The sequence below is a fragment of the Molothrus aeneus genome, chromosome 3 (genome assembly GCF_037042795.1).
Source record: "Molothrus aeneus isolate 106 chromosome 3, BPBGC_Maene_1.0, whole genome shotgun sequence".
Classification (NCBI taxonomy): Eukaryota; Metazoa; Chordata; class Aves; order Passeriformes; family Icteridae; genus Molothrus; species Molothrus aeneus.
In genome coordinates this window covers 95,606,045-95,634,007 of record NC_089648.1, presented here as the reverse complement: position 1 = coordinate 95,634,007, position 27,963 = coordinate 95,606,045, and the positions used below count along the sequence as shown (strand labels likewise).

The 27,963-nt window shown below is 36.6% G+C and overlaps 1 protein-coding gene across 1 annotated transcript in view; it reads left to right on the top strand.

The window, feature by feature from the left end:
* Nucleotides 1-27,963, top strand: part of COL19A1 (collagen type XIX alpha 1 chain) — a 169,803-nt gene that overhangs the window by 62,267 nt on the left and 79,573 nt on the right. The window contains exons 11-12 of the mRNA XM_066545914.1: nt 4,699-4,743; nt 23,362-23,415. Coding sequence (XP_066402011.1) covers nt 4,699-4,743; nt 23,362-23,415 — 99 coding nt within the window. The remainder of the gene's footprint in view (nt 1-4,698; nt 4,744-23,361; nt 23,416-27,963) is intronic.

Genomic DNA, 27,963 nt, shown 5'->3' with positions numbered 1-27,963 from the left:
TTTTGCTCCTTTCCAGAAGTCGAATATTGTAGGAAGGCTAGAACTTGCAAAAAGAGACATGTTTATTATAGACCTTGCTGGTAATACTTGTTAAAATTGCCTCTTTTCATGGTCAGATTTTTTGTTGGTTGCAGGTGCTTTTAATTGCAAATATTTGGAATTAAATCTTAATGTCTGTCCAGCTAATTCCTTTTAGAAAATTGTAGGGGAAATAGTCCTGCTGCTTCAACAAGTTAAGAGACCACACAAAAAAAAAATCCCCATTATTTTGTTGTTATGAAAATTTTGAGAAAATGTTCTGCAACATGACCTTGATGCAATTTGTGTATCTTTAGGGCAGACACTTCCTGTAATATAGCACAAGGGGAAGGAAGGAAGGAACTTATTTTCTGCAGATGAGGTAGCCAGCATTTTGTTCAGCAACAAGATTACCACAGTCTATCCATTTCTACACTCAAAGCCAGGATCCCACTGCAGGCATATTTAAAACACTGAAAACGAGATCAGCAATCCTTCAGTGATATCAGGACAAGCAATCAATGATTGTCCATGAAAAATTTGCGTGAAATGTTTTGCCTAAATCAATATGAGAATTTGGCCACACAAAGGAGAATTTAAGTCAGCCATACATGTGGTACTTCTTAAATTTCACTTTTTTTTATTTCTGCAGCATTTGTATTCTTTGAAATAAGTTACTAGTGGCTAATAATGTTATATTTTTTATACTGTCAAGTGGAAATTTCCTAAACTTCTTTACCTACATTTTGCTGTCTATATTTCTTATTTTCTCTAATTTGGATTTTTTTAAATTCAAATATGTGCAGAAAAATCTGGATTATTTTTGAAACAATAAGACATTGTTGATCACTAACATTGGTACAGGCAAGAACTGACTTGTTGAACAGCAACATTGCTGAAAATTATGGAGATGTAGACATGAGACTGAATTATGAGCCAACAGTGTTCCCTTACTGGAATAAAATAAACCACCTATTGGACTATATAATTAAAATTGCACCTAGCAGATCAGGGGGAGATATTTTCACTTCTTTGCTTGGTGGTGCTGCACCTGGTATGCTGTGTCATGTTTGGGGGAGTCCTCCACCCTCACTTCCATAAGAGATGTGGAGAAACTAGAGAGGGTCCAGCAGGGAATTAGTTTATGTTCAGGGACCTAGAAAACAAGACATCTGAGGAAAGTATCAAGGAGAAAAATTTTTTGAGTCTGGCAAAAAGGAAGCCAAGGAATGATAGAAATTGTCCTGCAAATCTGAGGAGTCCAGCTGGTTGATCTTCAAGGACAGCTTCCTAAAACCCCAAGAGCACTCCATGTTGTTATGCAGGGAGTTGAGTGAGTATGGCAGAAGGCCAGCATGGATGAACAAGATACTTCTGGCTGACCTCAGACAGAAAAGAAAGTGAGCAGTGGAAGCATGGGTGAGCTACCCAGTAGGAACACAGAGACACTGCCAGAGAACGTGGTGATGGAGTTGGGAAACCAGAAACTCATGTGGAATTGAAACTAGTAAGAGAGTATTAAGAGCTTCTGTTAACTACATCCATAGCAAAAACAAAGCTGAAGAAAAGGTTGACCTGCTGCTTAATGGGTGAGGGGTGTGGAAAAGGCTGAGACTACCCAATTATTTTTCACCTTGTTTTTTTTCCCTAATAAGTTTTGCCCTCAGGCCTCCCAGTTTACTTAAGCATGTTAGCAGAGAGTGTAATGATGAACCTCTGGCCACCGAAGAAGTGTTAAGGAGCACTTCAGCTACTTGGATGCTTACACAATGCCAAATATTATGCATACAGGGGTGCTGGGGCAGCTGGCTGATGTGACTGCAGGGTTGCCCTCTGTCATTATCAAAAAATTATGATTACTAGGGAAGGTCATTGATGACTGGAAACAAGCAAACATCATGTCCATCTTCAAGGATCCATTGAACTCCAGGCCAGTCACCCCCACCTCTGTCCCTGGAAAAATGATGTTGCAAATCCTGGAAGGCATGTCTGAACAGAGGAAGGACTAGAAGGTCACTGCAAACAGCCAGCATGGATTTACCAAAGATAAATCACACTGACCAACCTGATTGCCTACTCTGATAAAATGGCTGTCAGTGTGGATTAGGGGAGAGCAGTGGGTGTTGTATTCCTTGATTCCAGCCAGGCTTTTGGCCAGGCTTTTGGCTCTTCAGACACATGATTACACTAGAATCTGTGGGGTTCTGACTGGATAAATGAACAACAGAGTGGGTGGAAGATTGGGGTCAAAGGTGGAATGATGCTATGCAGTCTGACTGCTCCCTAATAACAAGTGTCATACCCATGAGGCAATACTGGATGTTATTTAATGTCCTTATTAATAACATGTATGATAGGGTTCTCAGAAAGTTTGTGGATGTTATCAAATGCAGGGAAGTAGTCTCAGTGTGCTGGAAGGTAGGGAAGGAACAATATTGAGAAATGAGCTATCACAGAACTCTTAAAGTTAAGCATAGGAAAACATATGGGCCTGCCTCTGAGAAGGAATACCCTTATGCCACAGTACAGGCCAGGTGCCAAATTTCTAGAAAGCAGCTCTACAGAAAGGGAGCTGGGAGTTCTGCTAGATGCCCTTTGTTTGCATAAGGCCAAAGGCATCTTGGGCTGCCTTAGCAAGGGCATGTGCAGCAGTCCAGGAAGAGTGATTGGCGAGTGCTTGTGCGACCACATCTGGAGTTCTGCATCCACTCTGGAGCTCCCTGGAAAGGGTAAAGAGCAGCTCCTTGGGGTGAGTCCAGCAGAGGCCCACCAAGATGGCCAGGGCTTGAAGCCCATGATGTAAGAGGGGAGGCTGAGGGAGCTGGGCTTGTTCAGCCTTCAGGTGAGATTATTTGGAAAGTGGGGGCTGGTGGGTGGTGTGCAGACTCATTGCTGTCCGTAAATTCTGGGTGGGTGTTGAAAAGCCAGAGTCGACTCCTATCAGAGGTGTGCAACGAAAGGATGAGAGGCAATGAATACAAGCTAAAATTAGCGAAATTTTGACTCTATCTCATATAATGAATTTGGGATTGAGTAAAAACACAAATGGGAAAGCTAAATGAAGAAAACACTTTCACAAATTTTTTAGAGTGTTATCTGTGTTCTGTGTCCAGCAGTTGAGGAAGAATGGGAATCGTAGATCAACGCAGGTTGGAAGGGGCTTCAAAAGAATATCTGACATGACTTTTCACAAAAAAAAGGAAACTAGATGAACTGAAGTCATATACATTTGTAAATTATTTCAAGAATTAGCCTCTCATTTTTAGGTGAGGACATGCAGAAGTTTATTTCACTAGATACCATTTTGTATGCTTGTTCTCGGGCTTGCTTCTAAAATTGAGCTGTTGATTGTATAAACCACCCCCTCCAAAAGAAAAAAGTAAAAGGCAGCCACTGTAGGAAGTGATGAAAAGTCCAGAACTATTTGATAATTTATATGTCTGTACACCTCCAAAGCTTTGAATTCAATTCCCAGATGTGTAGTACATGATCAGTACATGATATGTTACTTGAAAGATTTGACAAAATGCTGCTACAAATTTTTCAAGTTATAGCCAGCTGTTCTAGTTAACCTCACTTAAACCTTAAACTTCTATTTAAGGAAATTACACTCTCTGAAGGGTGAAAGAATGTTTAGACATTGCTCTGTCTAATTTTTTTAAAGGAATTTTAAAAACACCATAAGCTTTCCTTTGGATATTTTCCACTCTTTTCGTCTACAGATGTACAAATAACGTGTGTTGTACTGAGGCCATGAGACTGAATTCTGGAGATTGGAAAAGACATGCAAACTATCTCCTGCTAGATGATTTGAGGGAGAAAGAAGAAAAAGTTTGCATTTTCTTAATTAGGTCATTTTTGTGCTGTCTGTATATAATTTTGCCCATCTGTCTTCTGTATGTCTCACAAAACATGCAAGTATACATAAATAAAAACCTAGAGCCGGTGTTATTTTTGTATAATAGAGACAGGCTGCAGATTGCATTTGATGAAGATGTTAACATAGTAACATTGTACACTGTGATCCTTTTCTGAGCTTAAAGTTAGGAAATTAGAGCTGGAAAGAGCATTATAATAGGCCTTTTTTTTGAAATACCATCAAACAGAGAATTCAATCTGCTGAAATAACTTGAGGTTGAGTTAATAGTTTAAAACTCCCCCCTTCTGTGTTTTCTCTTTCTTTGTTTTGGTTTCTTTTTAATACTTGGGTAATTTCATACACTTTTCAAAGTGAAAGAAATTAGTTTTCTTTTCATAAATCATATCTGTATATTTTTTCAGTTTATCTGGGTGGGAGACCTTCACAGTTGACTAGTTATATTTAAAAATTAAAATGAAGGTATTAATAGGAATAAATGTATTAAAATTGGTTCTGCAGAAGAATAGAAGTACTTTAATAAGTAGGTCTAGTGTCAATAAATAGTTGAGAATTTTTAAATCTGAGAAAATCCCTTAGGATGAATGGAAAAATAAATGACTCCTATTAACTGACAAAACTATGGAAAGCCATATCATTTTTTTGTAGACATTTCACACCTTTTTGAATGAGAGACAATCAGCATCCAAATTACTTCATTTTTGTCTCATAATAAAACTTCACTGCAGTAAAATTATTTTAAGGAATACAATTACTTGAACAATATTTGTTTGAGATTTGTATTTTATCCTTTTGTGTTCCAGGGTGAACGTGGCTTTCCAGGTAGTAAAGGTGAAGAAGGTGAAAAGGTAAATTATTCTGTCCATGTAATTTATTGGTTTAACAATATGATATATGGCCAACCAAGTAGACCTTTGTTCTGACTGCCTACCTTAACCCTTTAATTCATAAAATTCTTACATTTTTGACATGTAAATGCTGAAGAATGAGAAGTTCTTTATGTATTTGCTGAGTGCCATCAGGGCTTCATTTAGATATTTTTTTTCTCTAAGTAAAAGGTTTTGGAAGAACCAACAGAACCTCTGCAGTGGCAGGAAATAGTTCAATAGCCTGTACTAAAATGGGAGCTAAACTGGCCTTGTGAAAGGCTGTCTTGGCTGATAAAATGCCAGCATTAGGTGGCATCAGATGATGCAAACCAATCTTCTTGTGTTACCTCTGACAGGTAAGTCTTCCTAGGTCATCAATCAAAGGCAAAAAAGTGTGTTAAGGTACAAGTGGAAGGAAGAGCCAGACACCAGCTTGTCGAATAGGAATTAAAGTAACAGTGGTGATACTTTGTGGTTGTAACTTCAGTTCTTAACCATGTTCATGCCTGGTTACTGGTTTCTCACTAGTTTTGTCTGGTCTGGATTAGGCAACCTGAAATAAGAGTTTTTCTTGAAACAAGTACTTTCTCTGGGCTTCAGCCCACTGTCTAAAAAGGGTGCAGAAAAGCATTTCTGCTGAATTTATATATCATAAAGATGAAGAATGACAGAAGCTGCTATTCTGGCAATATTCAGACTGATGAAAATAGAGAGTAGGTGGCAGCTTCTGAATTTTAAAAAGTGTAATATATTTCTGAGTTGGGCTGCTTTGGACATGGATATATTCACTCACCCACCATACCTCTTCAGAAGTGTGAGACAGCTTTCCAATGTTCATATTTTAAAGAAAGCATGCTATGGATTAACAGAATTGAAGCAGATTTAAAATGTGGAGGTTTTTTAGGAGGAAGTATTCCAGTATCCTAGAAGGAAGAAGTATCAGAAGTAAAAACCAGCATCCATAGCAACTAACATTTATAATGTGAGGATTCAGCCTCTGAAAAAACCCACTTGTTAAGCTTGAGTGTTTCTTACTCCAATGACAGATCTTATTTCCTTGCTAGTATCATTATTAATCAGCTCTGAAGGGCTTGTGGAATTTTTTAAATTTTTTTTTCCCCTCCCCATAATTGCTCTGCAGCTGTGCTGTGCTCTCCTTGAGTTTTATGAATAAATTGTGTTTGAGCACAGGCATATGGTTCCAGCTGTTGCTGCCACTCTCTTTGCTTGATTTCCCTTATTTTAAAGGAGAGATAAAATGACCCAACCACTGGTAGTTACATTTTTCTTATGTGGAAACTAAACCAGCATGCTTAGACCATTTTGTTTCTTTCTGTCTCATAAACTCAGATGATAATTAAAAGGTCCCATTTAAAAATACTCCCAGTGTTTGTTATTATGTTTACTATTATTTCTTATTAATGCTGCATTCAACTGCCCTTCAAACTAAAGAATATATAAGAGTGGAAAGTTCTTTGTTTACCAGTCATCTCTCAAAAATAATTTGGGCTAGTCTCATCAGAAGGTACACATGATATATGGGAAGCATGTGTTTTAAAGCTATGGGAAGTAGGTCTTTAGTTATTCATTTCAGCTTTAATTCAAATAATTTTTAAAGAATAACAATTTAGAGTTTCAGCTACTAAACTCCAGTATAAAAAAAAATTCAACACATTTGCATTTTAATATAGCAGCACAAAATGAAATAGTTATACTACTTGGTGTGTAACAAACATGAGTACAAACCCTGAAATGGAAAATTTTCCTATTACCCAAAATTTTACCTAGTACTGCATATTAAGGAACAAAATTTTTGCACACACTATTTTGTATATCACCGAGGGTGGCGCACAGCTACCTCAGCCTGGGTTATTTGCCATTCCAGACTCCCTGCAGAGGTACATGGAAATGAATCATCCTCTCTCTACTTTTGGTTTAGTTACCCCATAATTTCTTAGGATTGAATACTTGAAACCGACCCAGCCTTATGAGTTGTTTTATCAAATGAAAATAGTTGGTTTTTTGTATTAGGTTCTGCTTTGGCAGAGCAAGCCTTGGGGACACCAGAGAGACAGAGACAGCTGAGGTGACAGTGCGTGATCATTTGTACATTACAGTTATGGGAAACATCTATAATGTAAATTATTGAGGGAGATTCCTTTATGCTGGTTAAGGATTTCTCTGCCACACTTGGTTCTTCTTGAGGAATCCAAAAGTCTTGTTCTACTTTTGTCATGGTTGAACTTGGTTGTCTCTTACAAAAGCCAATAGTGGTACAAGAAGTGCAGGTGTTATGTTGCAAGTTTTCCCTCCAAAGGAAATATACTCTCACTGTGAATTTATTTTAATTCTCCTTTGTGTTACATAGATAATGAAACTCTTATGTGATAGTCTTATAACTGCAACAAAAACATTGGTTTACCCTTTTATAGAGTGACTGAAAAAGTATATGCTGAGAGCAGTTTTAATTGATTTACTGCCAAGTAGGCAAACTAGATCATGGGGAATCTGTTCTCCTTCTAATACTGCTTAGAATTTTAATTTTACAGTATGGGTTAGAAAATATGGCTATTGCATTTCATGATGATAGGAAGTCAGAAGGTACTGATATTAACTAGAAGAAAGCTTTAAAATACAGAATGTTCTTGGTAAATCAGAGATGTTGCCTGAAAATAAAAATGAAATTGCAACTGAAAGATTAAGATGTTCCAAAGTGAAGTATTGTCTGCAACACTAATTAAAAAGTCCTATTAAAAAGTGCTATTTGGTGTTGATATGGCTTCAGTTTGAAGGCAAGCACTGGAAATGACTGGTGCTCAGGAATACAGAACCTTTGAGGAAGGACGGCATGATTTACTTTTAGTGTAGAGTCAGCTGAAAACATGTGAACAGCCTTCAAACACATAACATTGCTGCAGAGGAAGGAAATGGTCTGTTTGTGTGTCTGTAGTACATATAGGGCAGTGGGCTGGAAATGCAGCAAGGAAGATGCTGTGTAGCCATTAGGAAAGGGTTTTTAATTTTAACACTGTTGTTTATTACAGAAGTAATTTCCTCTTCCAGTGCTATGCAGCTTTTATCCTGGTAACACAAAAGGTAATAGATTAAAGACTTGCTTCATGAAAACACACAAGATGAGATTATCTTAAAAGACTTTGTCATTTTCTGTTAATAGCATCAAAATTATGCAAGGTATCCCTTACATTTATTTCTAATTCAATAAGCACAAGAATGGCAAGACCATTTCTTTTTGAACATGCATACTTGTTTGGTTTTAATGTCCAATTAATAGTTTTCTGTGATAGGGCTGTAAAGCTCAGGAACAAGTTGCCCAAAGTGGTTTTCCAGCAGCAACTTTTCCTTGAGGCTTTCAAGGCAAGCCCTGAGCAATCTGGCCTGATTAACAGGTTTGGGTCTGGATTTCAACCTCTGCAGGTTTCAAGATCTCAGACCTATCTTGAAATTTGCACAGGTTGAAATCTTATTTATTATTACTTATTTTGATACTAGAAGTATGTGCATCACTTGGGGGTTGGAACGGGCCCAGTGCCTGTTAGCTAGGTGGGAAATGTCCTTTGAGACCATCAAGTTCAACCTATGACCTAACACTACCTTATTAACTGGACCATGGCGCATGGCAGTAAGTACCACATCCAGTCTTTTTTTTAAACACTTCCAAGGACAGTGACTCCACCACCTTTCTAGACAGCCCATTCCAATGCCCAGTCACTCCTTCTGTGTAGAACTTGTCTAATGTCCACCCTAAACACCCAAATTAGACAAATAACCTCTAAGATACCTTTTGCCTTTTTTAAAATCTGTAATTAATTCTCTTTCCCCCTGGTTATTGCTTCCTTTGGTCGCTCCAGTTAGTACTCTTTAACCAGATCCCCCACTTTTTCTGTCGTCTTGTGTACATTTTTGGTTAGAATGTGTATTTTCATTAGTACACTTCACAGATATGATTCTTTCTGTAAATGAGCTAGAACACCGAGACTTCAATTTTCTGGGACACATGAAATATGAACTCCATATAGATTTCAATAGCATTTAGCATTCAGTATAAAAAATCTGAATTTTATTTGAAATAGTGGTGATAGAAAAGCCAAAAGATTTACAAGTTGATTATAGCTGAGCAAACATGGCTTGTTTGTCACTAATAGATAGTGATCATTTCACAGAGCTGGGAGTCATTTCAGAGAGCAAGGCTAAATTTTTTACCTTGTTTAACTATTTCAAAATGCTAGTATAAAATCCCTCTTTGTGTTTTAAGTCGGAGAGGCAAGGTGTGCTGTTATATAATAAAATCACAGGACTCACTGATATCTCAGAAGACTCGGAAGACTTTTTCCTTCATTAAGCATATTCCCTTTTTTCTCACACTTGAAGCAGAGGATTTTAAAACTGGATGTCATTGGACCTGAGCTATGTTGCAGTTTGTGTGCTGTGATATGCACTTGTAAGCACTTGATCTCTTGTAAAGTTATTATTTTACTAAAATTCTGTGTTTAATATTTCTCAGTAAAGTGATATTAATTAAAAAGTTATATGTATTTGAATAGGGGAAACTTTGAGAATAAAAATATATTGATAGTTATTTATTATTTCCAGAGGATCATCCTTTTTACATTACATATTGCATGTCTTAATTGTGCTTTTGCCTGTGTATATATATGAGAAGAGAGGAGGAGTCTGGGGCTTGTCCAGCCTAAATGTAGAAAAAAATTTCATCTGCCCAATTTTCTTCTAAACGCAGGATGTTCTTTGTATATATTTACTATTTTCTGAAGTACAATTTGAATTATCCCAGGAAATAGGGCTTCATCTATTTCCTTTAGAAGACAATTCCTAATAGATCTTAGTGTCAAGAGGATTTCCTGGAGGTTCAACATTTTCTACTTTATTTTATCACACCTAATAAAATACTCCTCTGTCTACCTTCTATCCATCCAGAACACACAAGGCTATAAACTTCCAGGGTGTCCCCAGGTGTAGTCTTTTTAGTTTCAGTCTTCAATATGCTTTTCTTAAATAAGCATAAGGAAATGAAGAAAGAGTCACCTTTCCTAGGTCTAACATGCTGGTTTGAAGCTAGTCATTATTTTTCTAGTGTTTTAATGTCTGTAACATAAATTTCAGTGGTAAAGCCAGACGGCTCAAGTACTGGGGAAGCTTCCAATGTACTTGAAAAATAGAAGCTATTTTGCATAGATGGAAGACAAAGGACTATAATTAAAAATGTTTAAAAACTACAATTAAGTTAAGCAGTTAGTAGCACTTTCTTAGTAGAGTGCTTCTATTTATGAGCTGTAGATTCTGCTAGAAATGCTTCACTCTGAGCAAAAGGTTAGAAGAGTAAGTTCCATAAACTGCCAATCTTGGTGCAGCCATGGACACTACCTGGTCTAAGTGTTCTTGGAGTAATGGAAGAATGTGCAATTTGCATTATAGACTTAGGGTCCTGTTTCCTAGTTGGTTTGGATGTGACTGCAGTTTGTGCCACTGTGCCTAAAATTTGTCTCTTACCTGTGCTAACCATCAGTGCAGATGCTTTATTGGGGCAGGGAGAAGAGTATTTGAAATCCTTGAAATCCTGTTTCATGCAGGTAAGACTGAGTGCTTTATCAGCTGAATATAAATGTGAAAAAAGATTCTTCATACTTGTCTTGTAATGCTACATAGAGAAGTATACAAGTTTTCTCTTTCTCATCTTGTAACAATTTAGTCACCTCTTTGCACTTTCTTTTATTTCACTACATGAAATAAATGCAGGCTTGTTGGCATCCTAGTAAGCTAAACATTACCAGGGCTTATCAGGTAGTTCTGTGGTATTTGGCATGATCTGGCCATCTTCCTGTTGTTTAATGCTCTTGCCCTTTGAAACGGGCTTAATCAAAAGTGTCTGTTGGAAATTGTCCCTAGCTTTTGAACTGTGCCTGGGAATTATATCAGGAAATGCTAATTGGACTCATTGAAATGTCTGCAAAAAACCTTCACAGCTGGGGTCTATCAATTAAATGATATAGATGACCAAGTTCCAGGTCCCAAGATCTATCACTGTTTAATTTACTTACACATGCCCATTTGGTCAGATTAAAGGTTCATCAAGCTCAGCATCCTGTTCTAATGATAACCTGAAGTGGTGCCCTGGGGACAAGTGTAAGGACAAAGTAAGCAAGTACAGTACTTTTCCAGCCTTCAGTTATTTGAGACTGCATCTCAGCAGATGTGTTTTGAGTGAATTTAGTAGTTTTCAATGGACTTTTCTCCCACTAGAAAGTACAGTTTTCTTCTGGATTCATGTAAACTTTGAGCATCTGCAATGTCCTGTGGTGAGGAATTACATTGTTTATCTTTGTGTTTGAAGAAGCACTTCCTTTTGTTTATTTGAAACCCACTTCCTCTTAATTTGATTTGGTGTCCCCTACTTCTTTCAGAATGTTCCTGTTCTCCTTTTCAGTATCAATAGAGAATCAATAAGCTTCTGTTACACATTCCTGAGCTGTCTCTTTCAAATTGAAGAATAGCAATTAGTGTCTCCCACTATGAAATATGTTCTCTATTGGATCATCCTTACTAGTTGCTTCTGGATATTACTGAGTTCTGCTCCAGTGTTTAAAGGTGGAAAAGACAAGAACTTCCGTCTATGTAATATCACAGTGATTCTTTGGTTTATCCTCTGTGTCTTTTTGTCTCCCCACAGGGACTTTTCTGTCCTCTCTTTAGCTTTGAGTGTGGTCTCAAGATCTCATTCTTGATTCTTTTGAGCTGGTCATTAACAGTCACTCCATTTAGGAAGCTGTGTTTGTATTGACAGGTTATGGCTACATAGGGGATATAAGGATTTTACAATCTTCATCATTTGATGTATATCTACACTGAATTTCATTGTCCTTTGGCCATGTCATTTCATCTTATAATGACTGTATTGAGTTTGTCATAGTTCATCCTCAACTGTTTTATCCTTTATAATTGGTATTTTGACTAGATTATTGTGTACTTCAAAATGGTTTTGAGTGTAAACACCCCAAGTCTTGCTGAGAAAAAGATTAGCAGAAAACCGATTTTTCTAACACATAAATGTTGGTGTGGACTCTCAACCTCTTTCTGCCTTGGACTAGAGACATCCAAATTTGACAGGTATGGAGGGCTTTTGGCATTAGAAAGATATCTTTATCTTAAGCTCTGAAAATGGTAATTTGCACATATTGAGTATAATTTTTCAAAAACAACTTGAGCCTGACAAAGTTCAGAACTCTGAAAATCCCTGTGGGTCCATTCCAACTCAGAATATTCTGTGGTTCTGTAATTTACTTTTGTCTACAAAGGTCTCCAAATTCCAGTTTCACCCAATTTCACCCACAATGTAGGAAGCTTCTTGCATGGTAGGCCCAGATGTGGATCTCTGGGCAAGAAAGCACATGCAGTGCTCTGCAAAAACAGCCATGCCTGTTCTGATGAGCTATCTGGGGTATCAGAAGCATTGCAGCTTTCTTAGGGGGCAATCTGTTGAGATATGAGGTTTAACAGTGTGAGCAGAGTCCTGAGTCCTTTGGATGTACTGATTCCAGTGCATTCTGTGCCTTCTGTGCCACTTTTGGAGATTTCTGTGAAGACATATCCAGAGATGGATGACTGGATATTATTACAGCTGTAATGCCTAGAGAAAGCACTTGCTAGTTTGGAAACAAAACTGTAAGTTTTTTAACTGGTAGCTAATAAATGGTAATTAATTTTAAATTAATGTAAAAATTTTTACCTGTAACACATGGTGCACATTTAATACATTTAGCAACTGAGAACTATTTCAGAGGATTATTCTTTATTAAAAATACTGTACTGACAAGTATCTAATGAGAAGAAGAAAAAATAAGATACTTTAATAAAGAGTATTCATGGTGCAATATTTGAAAATAACATTTAGCATTAATTGCATACATGCTTATGGAGCCTTGTAGTTCTTATAGTTTAGCCTCATACTTTGAGACCTCTTTAAAAATTCTTTTATTTAATATTTATTAAATAGGCATGAATGCAAGGACGTAAATTTGTAGATGAAATCACAGAATCTTGGAATGGTTTGATTTGGAAGGAACCTTAAATCTTATTTACTTCCAATCTTCCTGCAAGGACATCTTCCATTATAGATTGTAGGTTGCTCAAAGCCCCCTTCAAACTGGTCTTGGACACTTGCAGCGACTGGGCAAATTCTCTCAGCAGCCTGTTCCAGCCTGTTCCCTCACTACCCTGACAGCAAACAATTTCTTTCTTTTATGTCATCTTAATCTATCCTCTTTTTCTTAAGCTAGTTTAAGTCAATGGGCTCTGTATGTGAGCATTTGCAACTTTGAGTGAGAGTTGTTTTTCAATGAGGAAAAGGATTAGAACTCATGAACAATGTGATGAAAGAGGAAACAACAAAATGGATTCAGACATTGGTCACTGTAGAAGAGGAGATGACATAACTGTTTTCATTAATATACTAAAAATAGAACTCTGTGTGTGCATATGAGCAGGGGAATCTTTCTACAACCTGCAAAGACAGATGTGGTTGTTACTACTGAAAAGCCAGAAATATACATCATAAAGTATATTTAAGTTCCAAAGCACTTTTTTTCCCTCCACTTAGCAGTAGTTGATGTTTATTAACGTAATACTGTCAGTGATAAAAATGGTCTTCCTCCCATTCTCCTCCTTTCCAGTTGCTTCTTGCTATCCCCAGTGTCCCTGCGCACTGCTATTGCTACTGTTTGTGTGATTCCTAGTAAAAGAAACAAGTCAGGGAACTGTTTAGACCAAAAAAGTGCCTCTGTTTACTGGGTTTATATCCCAGCACATTCTGTTTCTCCAGACTGGTATGTGGCTATTCTTCAGCAACCAATGTAATTCAGAAGAATAAGCATATTTAAGCAAGTAAAAGGTGCTGCAGAGCTATATGGATGACTTTTGGGGTTGGAGAACAACAATATGATTCTTTTTGGATGAAGCTACTCTGAAAGATGTACGTTGGGAACAAGCCTAAGGTGCTGCAATTTCTAATGGCTCTTGAATTCATGAAACCATACTAGAGCTACTTCAGTATAGGTTTGGTGTTAAAATACAGTGTTAACATCTAGTACTCTGTGCCATTTTCTCCATAAATCATGTCTTTTGTGCCACACTCTATGCTCATCTGGACATAAATAAAAAATACTTTGAAGAAGACCTGACATAACACGGCATGGAAGTCAAAGGTATAAAGGCTGTTATAAAGGATCTGCATAAAAGTTCAAGAATGGTAAATTGTACAGAAGGATGTGCTAATGTAGCTAACCCAGTCAGCAGCTTCATGATGCTACTTTTTACAGTATGCACATTTGTCATCTTTGTGTGTTGTTAAATTTCAGTTTGAGAAGCCAAAGAGGCTGGATTAGAAGAGCAGCTAATTTGCAACACCTGCTGAGAGTTTCTGTGACAATAGGTGAAAAGTAGGTGAAGACTGAGTTGTCTTAGATGTATACAGGGAACATATCACTGATCTTTCTGATGTGCTGAGGCCAGTATATATTGTGCACAGAGAAAGAAAAGGCTTTATCCTGGTAGCATTTTATGTACCTATTGAAGGCTAGCAGTAAGTTAAACTCCTCTTGTTGGTAGCTGGCCAGTAGATAGATTTCAGATTTTCCAGGATGACCATTCTAAAGATAATTCCTCCCATTCAGCAGCAGAATATTGTCTCACTTATTTATTCTAGACCCATTGGTTTTCCACCCTTCAAAGCACAGTGGTTCACTTGGAAGAGAAATGTAATTGTTCTATGATCGTACCCATAGAACCTATATGGGCTGATTGTATGGACAGTTGCCAGGATGGTGGAAGCTGTTTATTTTGATCCTCTCAAAAGGGGAGAAAACTTCCTGTATTAAATCTCTATTTACTAAGTTTTGTGCAAAAGGCAGAAATTTCCTACTTCTCTAATTACAGTTTGAACTGACCTTAGTGAGGTCTGACTGAGCAAGGTGGGTGTATTTTGAACAGATCAAGTCTCCACCGCAGATAAATACCCATTAGGAGACTAGAACATTAGGAGATTAGAACATGCCACATCTTTAAACTGTACCAGGGTTTGTGAGAGCTTTATTGAAACACCAGTTTCCTGGATACAAAGGATGGATTTCTATGACATTAATAAACTACTTATTGTAGTCTAAGAAAATAGAGAAAACTGATACTGCTGTCTGTGTAGGCCTGATGAACATGGTTAATAGTCAGAGCTACAGAAAAGTTATTATTCTGGTTGTCATGGGACAGAAATCAAGCCAGAGGTGCAGCCTTTGGCAGGAAAGACGTAGCAGTCCATCAGCTTGTGCAAACACTTAATGTGGCTTCAACCATCTGCAGAACATCTTTTAGAGTATAAATAACAATAGCAATCCCCTGCCAAAACCATGAAAGCATGTGTGTCTAAAAAATACTACGCTCTGTGAAAGCAATACTATTTGTCAACTGATGTCAAGAACAGATTGGCTTTTGGTTGCCTTAGGAGACAAGCCCTGAAAAGAAACTGGTTTATTCCTCCCACGGAAAAATCTTCATTCAACACTAACACCAACCTGCTATAAACAGAAACCTCCCCACTAAAAGGCAGATAGAATTTTAAACAAATGTAGCTGCAAGTCAAATCCATTTCTAGTATTTAGTTAAGAAATGGAAAAATAATCTGCTCATTATTGAGACAGTTTTTTCTTTTGAGATTTTAATCTATTGATAGATACACAAGATTCTTAAGTTTAAAATTACTGGGAAGATCAGTGAGGGAAAACAGAGCCAAATTCAGCTATTAGTTTTGTTCTTGAGCGATGTAAGAACAAAACTCTATAATAACTTAGGGATTTGTGCAAGCTGAGACATGTATTATGATTCCCTTGTGTTATGCAATGTACAAAGACAGAGTGGACCATTTATTTAATACAAGGGTTATTATAACTAAAATGTAAGAATTAAGACAGAAGATGGATACCTGCAGAACAATGAGACCTGATTGGCTAATTAAAAAATTGATAATACAAAAAATGATGCTACATCTATTGTGCAGATACTGTGTTCATAAAACTAGAGGAAAATTGAGTTGAAGGGAGAGGTTACTGTATGAAAATAAATGGTATGACCTTGTGTAAACCCTGCAATGCCGAACTGTGCCCTGAATTTTACACTTAGATGTCCTGGTATTTAAGTGTGTGTGCATGAGAACCATCAAAGGAGAAGATAAAGGATGACTGGAGTTTTAACTACGACAATCCTAATGGGTAGGTGAGAGCAGGATGAGGGAGTATTTGTGAAAATAGCCTGCATGAAAGTAGAAGCTGTGTAGAGGGATGAAAAACATTTTGTCTGTGGTCTGGATGTGGATTGTATCTGAGAGACCCACTTCAAGATAATTCCAGTTCTTGCTGACCAACAGAATTAGTGTTTTTCACAGTGACAAAAAGAGGAAGCTTCCTCAAGTAAAAAATGTTGAAAGAAATATTTAAAACAATTCAAACATAGATTAGATATGAGGTACTGGAAGGTTAAGATGTGCTCTTGGCAAGTAGTCAAGTCTGGATGTAACTGATGACTCACAGAAATGATTGTTGATTTTATATTTGCAGATGAGATTAGCCAGAGACACTGTAGAAGGAGAGGGAGACTGGACCATGAGTGCTCCCTTTATGGCCTCTGCATGGAAAGATGCATGTATGAGTTGTCTGACTGAATTCAGGAGTCTTTATAGTTTGGAAAGGCTTTTGCTTTTGGATTATGAGGAAAGGTATAGCACAATAAATTATATGCAGTACACCAATTTTTAAACTGGAATGGTATTCTGTGTGTAGAGTTTATTGCAGAGCTGAGCCAGATGGAGTGAGTAAAGAATAGAATATCGATTAATATTTGAATGATGGTTTTTGAGTTTTAAAATATATTATGGGTTTTTCTGGGGAGTTAGACTACTGTTTGCACCCGCTAATAGAAGTACAAAGTAGGGTTTGAAAATGAAGATCACCATGAAAAAGCTTTGTGACTCTTCCTTATACATTTTGCTTGACTGATGATACTTTCTGAGGGGAGTATTAATATATTCAAGTGAATGTTAAGAATACATATTATCTAGGAGATTGAAACTCTGATTTCAGATAGCTCATGCTTTAGGTTGTACAATTTTTCTTATTTCCATGAATAAAGCTTTAAATTGGATTAAGAATTTTTCTCTCAAGTTAGGTCTGGGTATATATGACCGAATAATTACTATAAAGAGTGAAGTTTTGATTGTTGATTTTGTTAATATTTTTCTCCTTGACATTGAAAGGTTTAAAGGAAAAGAAAAAAGAAATTGAAATGGTTGTGACAGCCTGAGCGTGGCAGGATAGCATGCAAAGCAAAGTTTGCAAAATAAAAAATCTAAATTTCATGTGGCAGAAAGAAAAGCCAGTGTGAGCATCTTAAGCATGATTAGGTCATTAATTATTTATGTTGGGACATTTATTATTGAAAAACAAACTAAGTATGTGATTGTGATTAGATTTGCATACATTGTAGCAAGCAAGAGTTAGCCAGAATTTCAGTATTTTTCTTCCTATGCTGGCTAATATCTATTACCCAGAAGGATGAAGTTGTGTCTTTATGTTTCTTTTACCTTACCAAATCTCTTAGGTGAAAAGGTGTTCTGTGTATCTTATCTTTTCCACTCACCGTAGTACATCTGAATCCCTTTTAGTATTCATTTCATTAATGATCTTTAATGGCTCTGGTCAGCACTAGGGAATGTTAGGCAATCTCTTAGATTTCCCCAGGATAGGATTACACTGAAGATAATAACCTAGATGAGATTTAGTAAGGAACACATTAAGTGATCATAGGAATCTTCACCTGTGTTTTCAATAAGGCATTGCTGGTAGCCTTGCTGTGGCATTTTCTAGTTGTGAAATAATAGATTTGGATATTCTTTAAGGCTTGGTTCTCAATCATAGTTCTGTAGCCTATGTTATAAGAGTTTTCAATAAGACTGTGACTGAGGACACTTTATTGCCTGTCAGGGTCCCATGGAATTAATAGACATCTTTTAGAAATCAGTGTTTGTGGATGCTGCCATGGGAGAGTTAAACTTTCATAAGGAATGTATGAGAAAGGAATGCATGCCTAAGCTACTTGAATGAATGTGCATACAGTCCTTCAATCCAAAGAGATTGCTAGCTCTTCCAAATATGTTTATCTGCACTCCTGTTTTTGCCTGTGTTACTTGGTTTAATTTTTATTTTGCTGTTCTGTGTCTCTGAACTCATTCAATCATTGTGCTTGGCAGTAATGGCACATGGACAGAGCAAACATCTTGATCATATTGTTATTCTGTATATTGTGGCATTTGTATTAATGTCTGTCTTTCAACACCTTTATGATAAAAGGAGACATTGATAAATGAGAGAACTTTGACTCCTTAAGACAGGTACCTGCAAACACTGTAATCTTTACTCAGCAAGGACATCATCCTAAGAAAAGCTAAAACTATTTCAACATGTGACTTTGACACATTTTTAAGAGAGAGCATTCTCAAGCAAAATCTACAGTTAAGGCAAATTCATTCTAAGCTTAGATCATTACAGTACTTTGCCTTTTTAACACAAATTCTACCTCCCACACCCCATTTGGCTACAAATGAAATCTATTATTTGTATTATCAGTATGGGAACATTGATGTCCCACTTACAACATTTTTTCCCATATTTGAGATCCATCAGCATGTCCTGTGTTCATTCTTACCTCCTAACTATTTTTCACACTTTCTGTCATTCTAGCTTGGAGAAGGGCAGAAAAATATGATGCCCTGAACTAGGTGTTATTTTTCACTTTTCTCATCAGTGGCAAGTAAGCCAGAATAGCTGGGTTTTTTTCAGCTTGCATTTGACAAATGGAGAATGGAGTTTAGCCTTTTAAAAATGTCTTTGTGTTACAGATTTCCATGTACTATGTGATCCATGGCAATATCCAGATATTTTTCTGCAGTAGTGCTACAGGGGTTATTCTTGTTCTCTGTGCATTGCATATCTGCATTGTAGAACACTACACTGAAATTTCTACTGGTCTTGGGGTTTGAGTTGGGGTTTTTTGGGTTGGTTTTTTCTTTGGTTGCGGTTCTAATTGATCCAAATAATTTTGCATTTTAAAGTTTTTCTACAAAGAATAAAAATGGATGGCTGCCTTATTCCTGCTGACAGAATGAGGCAGTTCATTGGTGCAGCTTTGGAGCCTTGGGCTGGCCTGGACTCAGATTGTTCTGTGCCTAAGGTTTTGCCTTTAGTTGAGGTAATTTGCCTCTATATGGCCTCTCCGGTTAGAAGTACTTAGAGCTTGCTTAGGATTGTGACGCGTGACAGCAAGCAATAATTAACCATTGTGAATATTTTCAGTATTACTCAGTCGATGTAAAAAAGCAGGATGGAAAGATCTTTCTCCTGACATGGTATCCAATATGTTTGGGCACAACACTTGTTTAGGACTCTGTCACAAGACAGCAAAGGCACAGTTTGGAATCAGCAGATTTTTGGTCATCGTATCTTGATAAGTGTGTCTACTGAGCCGTCTGATCTCTATAAAGCTTTGGGAGACGACCTGATTTATTGCTTTGTCTGAGTATCCAAAATATATGGGCTTGAGAGGACACAGGCTTCAAGGTGACATCCTTCCTGATCATCTCTGTTCATTTTTGTTTTCTATAATAGAAGTGTATTTCTGCAGTGTATTATGCTGTCCCCTTCTGATCCTGCTTCTGAGTCCTATGTGCTACAGGGTTACAGTCTGTGTGGAAATGAGCTTCATGTGTCATTCATATTTCCTTGTATAGTTCCTCCCAGTCTGAACTGAGTCAAAATCACTAGTTTGCCTTGCTTTCCACTCCTTTTAAATGGTACAGTCTCTTAGCAGTCCTGAGGTGCTTCATCCTGTGTATTGCCACTTTCCTAAAGCATACCATCCCATATTCTGTGGAAGATTTACAGGTCAGGCAATAAGAATATTATTGGGGTGGAGTTCTTCATAACCCTAGCTCTTCAGACACCTATCAGAAAATCAGAAAGAAAAAAAGGTTGGGGTTTTTTAACTGAAGGTGTAAATTTTTTTCATTCATAACTTACTCAAGAAAAATCAGTAAGCGTTATTATGAGCTGAGAACAGTTTAAAAGAAGCTATGGAGAAGTGGTCACAAGAAAATAAAATTCATGTAGAACATTCTGCTGAGACAGATCTGTAACATAACAGGAAAAAAAGTATTAAAAATGACAAATCATAACTGTCTTAAAGATATGTAGGTAAAATCATGGAGTTTCAGAAGCTAAAAATTATAAGGTGTCCCCACTGACTTAGTGGTACTATATAGCTTGTGTACTTTGGAGAGTAATTCAGCAAGTGTTAATTAACAATGGTACTTTAAAATTCTTCCAAAAACTGATACCAGGAATTCCTTATTTGTATTATTAACAGGGCATTGTTGCAGAGAAATCTTTATCTTTTCAGTTCAATTTTTAGGTCTTAATGTATTGTATTTCCAAATATATTACTTTGCCATTCTAACATGGGGGAAATAGTGTGCAAGGAAACTGAGGCAATTCTAAAGTGGAGGAGTTGGAGGCTGGTACTCTCATTTTGCAGAGACTGTGGATGGCCCTAATTAAAGAATGCTATCATTGAATTCAGTTCATCTGCCATTATACACAGCAGACTGAATCCCTCCCAGCAGTTGTTCTGGAGCAACCCCATCAGCTTGTTCCATTGGGGTAATGAAATGCAGAATTCACCCGAAGAAATACAAATAATTCAGTGTTACATTGGGTTAGTTTTAGTTAACTAATAAAAAAGGATTGATGCTTTCATAGTTTTGTCATCCTGTTTTTGCAATAAATAGTCTTTAATTGTCTCATCTGAATGTAGTACAAGCAGGCAGGAGCATTTCATATAAAGTGACATTAATGCATTTTTCTCTCTTTTTCTTAATCTATAAGGTACATTGCCACAAAGCCATAATGTTGATTATTAACAGCCTCCTCTACACTGCAGAGTGGCTTCAGCAACTCTGCAAATTGGCTAGATTTGAAGCTGTTAATTATGCAGTATAGTGTGCTTCATAAAGACAGAAATGAATATGACTTGGCTCAGATCTTGTGAGAATAAATTGTAAAAATTGGACCTCTGTTTGGTTTGCATTCTGGCTTCACAGAGAACACGGACATTCCATATGATAGGCTTGGCAAGTATAAATTGTGTATTCCATTAAAAAATTGGTATGTTCATGTAAAGTTGCATACCTGGCAGAAAGCCAGGAGCTCTGCAGAGGTCCAAGGCTCATTAAGGGGGGTGCTTTTTATCATTTTGTCAAAGAAACTGAGAAACATCCTAAACCCAAATATTGTGTAAATCATAAGGAATGGGGGGTTTCTTTCTTCCCTGTACTCACCAGGCACACTTGTGTGTCTAGAGCTGCCGGGTGGCAATTTGAAGTCACTGTCTGCCTGCTGGAGAGGAAAAGGCACGTTCACCAACACGTACTGCTCATCTCACAGCCAAGAAAATGATAACTGAGGCTGAGGGGACAGGCATCTTTTAGCTAGGCTCTCTGTTTAGCTTTTTATGGCAATGTAGATGTTGTATAAAAAATTATGACAAGAAACTTTCACCTTAGGTTTCCACCTATGCATCAGGGCATTTACAGGATGCTACTACTTCTGAAGCAAATCTGTACATATTTGCATCATTTTTCTTAAAGTGTGAAAGCAGATACACAAGCCATAGAATTAAAAAACAGCTCTATAAATGTATAAATCTTCTAGAAATATATTCAGATAAGGAGATATTATGTCAAATATATGAGTGTATCTTTATAACTGTTGCAAGATTGCAGCAGTGTAACTGATTCTAGTTGAAATACCCTGAAAGCAGTATTAAGTGTTCAGTATGTCACAGTGATTAAAAGTAAAATGTCACTTTTGCAGTTCTAAAAGTTTAAGTGAGCTATTTAAAAAGAACAGTACACCTGGGATTTCAACTGGATTTTTTTTTAAACTGACAGTGAAAGAAAATTACTTTCTCAACCAGTGTCTTAATCCACAGAACAAAGAGGACTCTATTGTTTAAACATACTAAAATAATAAGTGTTAAATTCCTATAACTGTTTGGTGTCATTTGAACTTTGCAGTAAATGCACAGATTTATGTGGTGGAGTTTTTTTTTTGATCAGTAAGAAAAGGAATACTTGAGGGAAAACCTTAACTGTATGATTCAAGCTAAAGCGTAACATTAAGTTTCTTATCAACAAGATGTATTAAAATGGAAAAAATGAATCAGCAAAGCCATCTTGGGAGTGAGATTATTAAATTCACAGTTTGCTGCTGCTAATTTGTTAGTAGGCTTCAGTTGTTCAACAAAGCTCATACACTCATTTTGCAAAACTGATTATTAGATGAAACGCCCTCTGTCATTGCCATGGGAGAAATAGCTCTGAATCAGGGCTGTGTCACAAATGCAGTTAGCTGAATGATCTCAGCTCAATGCCATTTACCTAACAGAATTATGAAGATCATGCTGATATAATGAATAGGTTCTGCTCAGACAAATGTAGTCCCCTGGAGATAAGGGAAATTTGGTGAAGAGCTCTTTGTTTTCTTTGGTTTATATGAAGCGCTTGGACTCTAATTAAGTCAGTCCTTGCACTTCTGTCAGAATTATGTTACTTTATGGTTACTTATTTTGATTTGACAAGCTTCATTTGAGGGACAGAGATTCAATTATAGAGCTCTTCAAGCTTGTTGCTTCTTGGAGGTATTTTCTCTTAAATTATGCTTCTTTAGCAGGTGTATTTTATTCACTTTGATAAAATATGTCTTAACTAGAATAGCATGGTTGTTAGAGTTAATATGGAACTGAATTCTTTCATGTATTCTACAAAGATTATTGTGTTTTGTAGTCAGCGTTTCATGAGCAAACTCAGGAGCCAACTATAGTCAATTCTGAAGGAACTTTCCCCCCATTTTTTTTCTTTTGATTAATCATGTTGTTCATATTCATACTTGTTAGAAAATTTTCAGGACAAAAGTTTTTTCCATTTTTCATGTGCACATAGTGAACCCTATACCAGTATGGGTCAAAGACAAAATATAATACTGAGGACTTTGTAATAAACACTTACTTTAAGCATCTGATAAGAAAACTGAATCTCAGAATGAAAAAAACCCAGCAATATTAAGATTATGATTTTCAAAAACTAAACTGTTCCCTGATGTAAATTTCTGTTTCACCACCATATCCTTGAAACACAGCAAGAAACAATAATGTTCTTCTGGGGAGAGTCTTTATGGATGTTCAATGACACTATGAAGTACAGAGAGCTGTACCTCATAGTGCCACAGTGCTAGACATTTTTCAGGGACATTTATTTGGAAAGAATTTCTTTTGGAATGTAAGGAATAGTTTTGCTTGTGCATCCAGAAATGTACACGTAGAACAGACCAGAATGGTAAAATATTTTTGCTGTTAAAAACGTTGTGGGTTATTATGTGCCATGAGTATATATAATAAAATAAATATTAATTCTTTTAGGGTGAAAAAGGAGATAAAGGAGAACCAGGACCAGAAGGCCTTCCTGGACCAGAGGTAAATGGAATAATAATGAAACAGTCAAGTTACAAACATCTGGGTGGGTGGTTAAGAAATGCAATTCAGACTTTATGTAAGTAGAGTGATGGATTTAGAAATTGAGTATTCCTAATAAATTAGGGTACTATATTCCTAATAAATTGGGGTAATAAATTAGGGTAATAAATTAGAGTATTATATTCCTAATAAATTGGGTATTCCTAATAAAGTTAATTAAGTTTGCTTTATACACTCTTCCTGTCCTTCTCCCTCTTGACCTTGATGGGGGTTACCCTGGCTTTAGGTTTTAATGCTGGATGATCTTGGCTCTCCAGGAGCAAAGCATTGCTGTTGAAGGCAGAGAGCATCTCCCAGATGGGGAATGACTGACATTCGGAGTAGAATCCAGATACAGGACTTGGAAAAAACATTCAGTAATACTTTTTTTAAGCAGCTTTTCCAAAGGAATTAAAGGGTCAGCATTTAACACAAAAACATTGTAGCAGTCCAGCTGGGGCTACTGAAAATGGAGTAAGACAGGCTACGAAATTATGACACTTTTTACATCACCTGGCTTTCCAGGCACACTCTAACCATAAAAATATTTTTCCTGTTTTAGGTAATTATAATTTAATACTTGGTAAATCAGGCTATTTTTAAGTGGATGTCCTTCATGTGAGAACATGCACTATGTACTAAGCTGAAACTACATTTAGGTATTTGTAGAAGTATTCTCTTGTAGCCTGTTTGTCTGTAAAGGTGCACCATATCCTTCTCTCATACATACATATATGTTGACAGCATGGAAAAAACACATCTGTGTTTCTTTCCATAGCTCTGGTGACATTTCTGTGTTGGTCTTACATGATCTTCTTTACTACATGAGATCTTGTTCCATCAACCTTTTAGGAAGAGTAAGGTATACCAAGTATCTAATTAACTCTAGGGCATATTTAACATAGTGGCACTATGAAAGTGAAAAATACTGAACATTCATATTTTTGAATATTTACTGAATTGTTGCAATGTGTCAGTAAATGGTAGACTATTATTATTATGGAAACTGTCATTAAAACATTAAAACTGAAGTAAAACTGCATATGGCAGTATAAAATAGTATTGTTTGAAACCACACATAATTCTCTTTTAGTAATGCTTACATAAGATGCTTTGAGCTCAGTTATCACTCTGCATAGAAATATCAGTCTTTAAATTTACAGGTCTGTGTATCATTGACTCTTGGTGTCTATCTGTGTCTCTCTAACTTGCTCTGCAAGCAGAAATGTAACATCTGATATTTCTGCAATAATCAAGTTAATCTACTTACATTGGTATAATCTGCCGTGCTGTATAAAAACTATAAAAACAGCCTGAAAACACTTAAAGCTAGAGGCACTGCCTTCTGGCAGGTGTTGTCTCTGCCTGGGGGAGTGAGGGTTTCCATCCTCTAAAGAACTTGAAGATAGATGATGACTGAACATTTTTTCTTGAACAAATGGTAGAAACATATTTGAATGTATTTTAATCAAAATCAGAAAAGTAGGTGTCACGGAAAACTTTTGCTTGCTGTTGCTAACTTGTGTTTTCTTAGCTGTACAGAAAGTTCTTGCTAGAAAGAAGTAGCATGACAGAGGGGAAGCCAGACCTGGTTTGGAGACTAGGCTGTAGTGATGAAATACCTAGAAAGTTTTAATTTCCTCTTCTCTCACTCATGCTAACTGGCTCAGTTAATCTCATTGAGAACCAGGTTTCGAGGCGGGAACTGTGAATATATCTGAACGTTCTGCACATCTCCCAGTTTATCTCTCCAGTAATCTGAGCCAAGTTCTACAATGCTGTGTCCCAGCCTGGGACATTATTCAAAATCCATCTGACAACATGAATACTTGCTATAAATACTACTACTGTGGTTGCCATTGTTTTTAGTTTCCTAAGGAGTAGCTATAAATAACTTAATATATTACTAATAGAGTCCTCCTGTAGTACATGTCCATGTCTCTGAGCATGTATTTGCTTTCATAGGTTGAAAAGCCAGTTTGATTGAATAGTATCTCTTTCATCCCTTGAGACTCTTTTAGCCACTTGACATTAAACTCAGGTGACAGATTGCTGCCACTAAAATCCTGTAATTTTTTTAAGATGTTATTTCCCTTCACCATTCTTGTGGATATTTTGTTTTACAGTTGGGTATGTGACCTGTCTGCTTTTATAACTGAGGAGTTATGAGTTGTCTGGTCTAGTTGACAAGGTGGTTATCAGTGAAAGGTTGGACTTGACGATCTTGGAAGTCTTTTCAAACCTTAATGATTCTGTGATTCTGTAATAAGGCTGTCCACTGTAACAAATGAAGTTTCATAGAGACACTATCTGAAAAAAAAATATAAAAACACCAATAGCCTGTGTAGAATAAGGACAAATTTGCAATATAAATATCCATGAAACTATCTGTGGAATATGTTCTCTGTTATATCCATATGTCTGCCTGTTGATCTGAAGTGAAAAGATCTTTATCACAGAAACTTTTAGCCTTTTTTTGAGTCATGTTGTTTCCTTGATCACTGGTGCAGGTAGGAATGAATGCCATGGGATACTGCCAATTACTATTTTCTAACATAAATTAAATCCTTCAGCAAAAGTAAGTCAAAACAGCAAGTTTTATCATATCTGTCAGCATGTGTCATGCATAGCTGGTAGAGGATTAGTGTCTTTCTTGTAAGTGGGGAAAAAAAAAGTTAAATCTAAAATGAAAATCTAGTATATATATTAAAGCAAGTGTTTAACTGATTATTTTCATTTCTCTTGCTGGGGGAGGTAATATCATAAGTGACTTTTCTAAAACTTTCCTACATAAAATTTAATTCTTTACATACCTGATGTCAAAAGATGAACCTCTTAAGTTCAGTAAGCAATAAAAGAATCACAGGTTTTCAATGGAAAGATGGAAAACATTTTTTTTATTTTTTTGCTTGTGGGAAAAGGTAATCAGAAGTATGATCATTTTTAAGGGGATCCTGCATCTTGTTGTAATAGCAATAGTTGTTTATCTTCACACCCTCAGGACCTGTCTGTTTAATCTTGAGCTCTCATAGTATTAGCATTGCAAGGAAATACCTGAATAGGAAGAGAATAATTCTATTGTTTGAAAATGTGAAGTTGGTGATGATTTTTGTTTATATCTAGAGTCTGAGAATTCTGTTAGGAACAAAAGTATTAGAGGATAGTAGATTTAATTTAGGGTCCAGGGAATTCTAGAAATATACCACTTTGAAGTTTTGGAATTCCATTAATGAGAAAAGAGCAGTGTCAGTATTTTAAAGTATCTGAAACATAAACTGAAAAAAAGTATATTGTTTGGAGCTATGAAAACACTTTGCTAATTTAGAAGAGTTATCCTGGCATATCCAGGGTGGCATTGTACACCTGACTTTGAAGATGTTGTTAACTTAGATTTTAAGGCTGGTCTGTGCAGGAAATGTAGTACTGCCCTTAGTGGTTAGAGTATTCCCAAGCTCTTTTACTCAGTAGAGATAACTGATCTGATCTGTAATAATGGGGTTGCACATTGTTGTTAAATTGTTGGGTTGTATACTGTATTTCCAGTACATTATGTATTGTTCTTGGAGATTTCCCCCTGATGTGACATTGAACCAGATTACTCTAATGAAGGCCACTGGATTGCAAATAACAAATTATGTTTTCCCCAAAAGGTATCTTTTAGAGTTGAAAACTTGTTCTCCTGAATATATGATTGCAGTCTGACTGCATTTTCCATTACCACATGTGCAGCACAGTATGTGCTGTACAAATAGGTGCAATTCCAGTAGGCAACATTTGGATCCTGCAAGGAGCTGCTGGAGTCTTCTGGTTGGAGTCCAGCTGATCTTTGCAATTTTTCATTGAGAAAAGTACCTGGTATCAGCTGGTGGTACATTTTACCTCTTTTATCAGTTTTTCATTCATTCCACCAGAAGTACCATTGTCATGTCCTCCAAACAAAAAACACTGCCTCTAATTTAATCTTTCCCTTGTCGATCCCAGCTCACACCCTTATAGATATTTGTGATATACTTGTCCCAGTAATTTCTCTGTTGGTTGGAAATTGCATTACAGTTATCAGTCTTATTTTATATATGTGTATAGAACATTTCTCATTTTTGCTATTTTCCAGTATTGTTATCTTGTTAGCTTTGAATTGGCCTTGTAGATACATATTCTAATGCTTGCTTTACATTTTGGTTTCCTCCTTCATAAAGGAGCCATAGTGTAAATTTATCATGACCTGTAAAAAGACCACACTGTAGTTCTTTTAAATGTTTCAGCTGAAGACTGTTCATGAACTCATAAATGTATATTATTATATCGGTCCCAAAAAGCTAGAATTAGACTGAGATAGAATTCAATACCCAATTAATTAACTCTCTGTTATAGGAGGAATTTTTGATCTGTTCCTAAATTTCTGGCAAATCTGGTAACAGACCCCTTAGATCAATAGAAATTTGTTTGTTTTTAAAATGGACCTTGTTCTCCTAAAACATTGCAGAAAATGAGCTTTTCTAACTTAAGGCT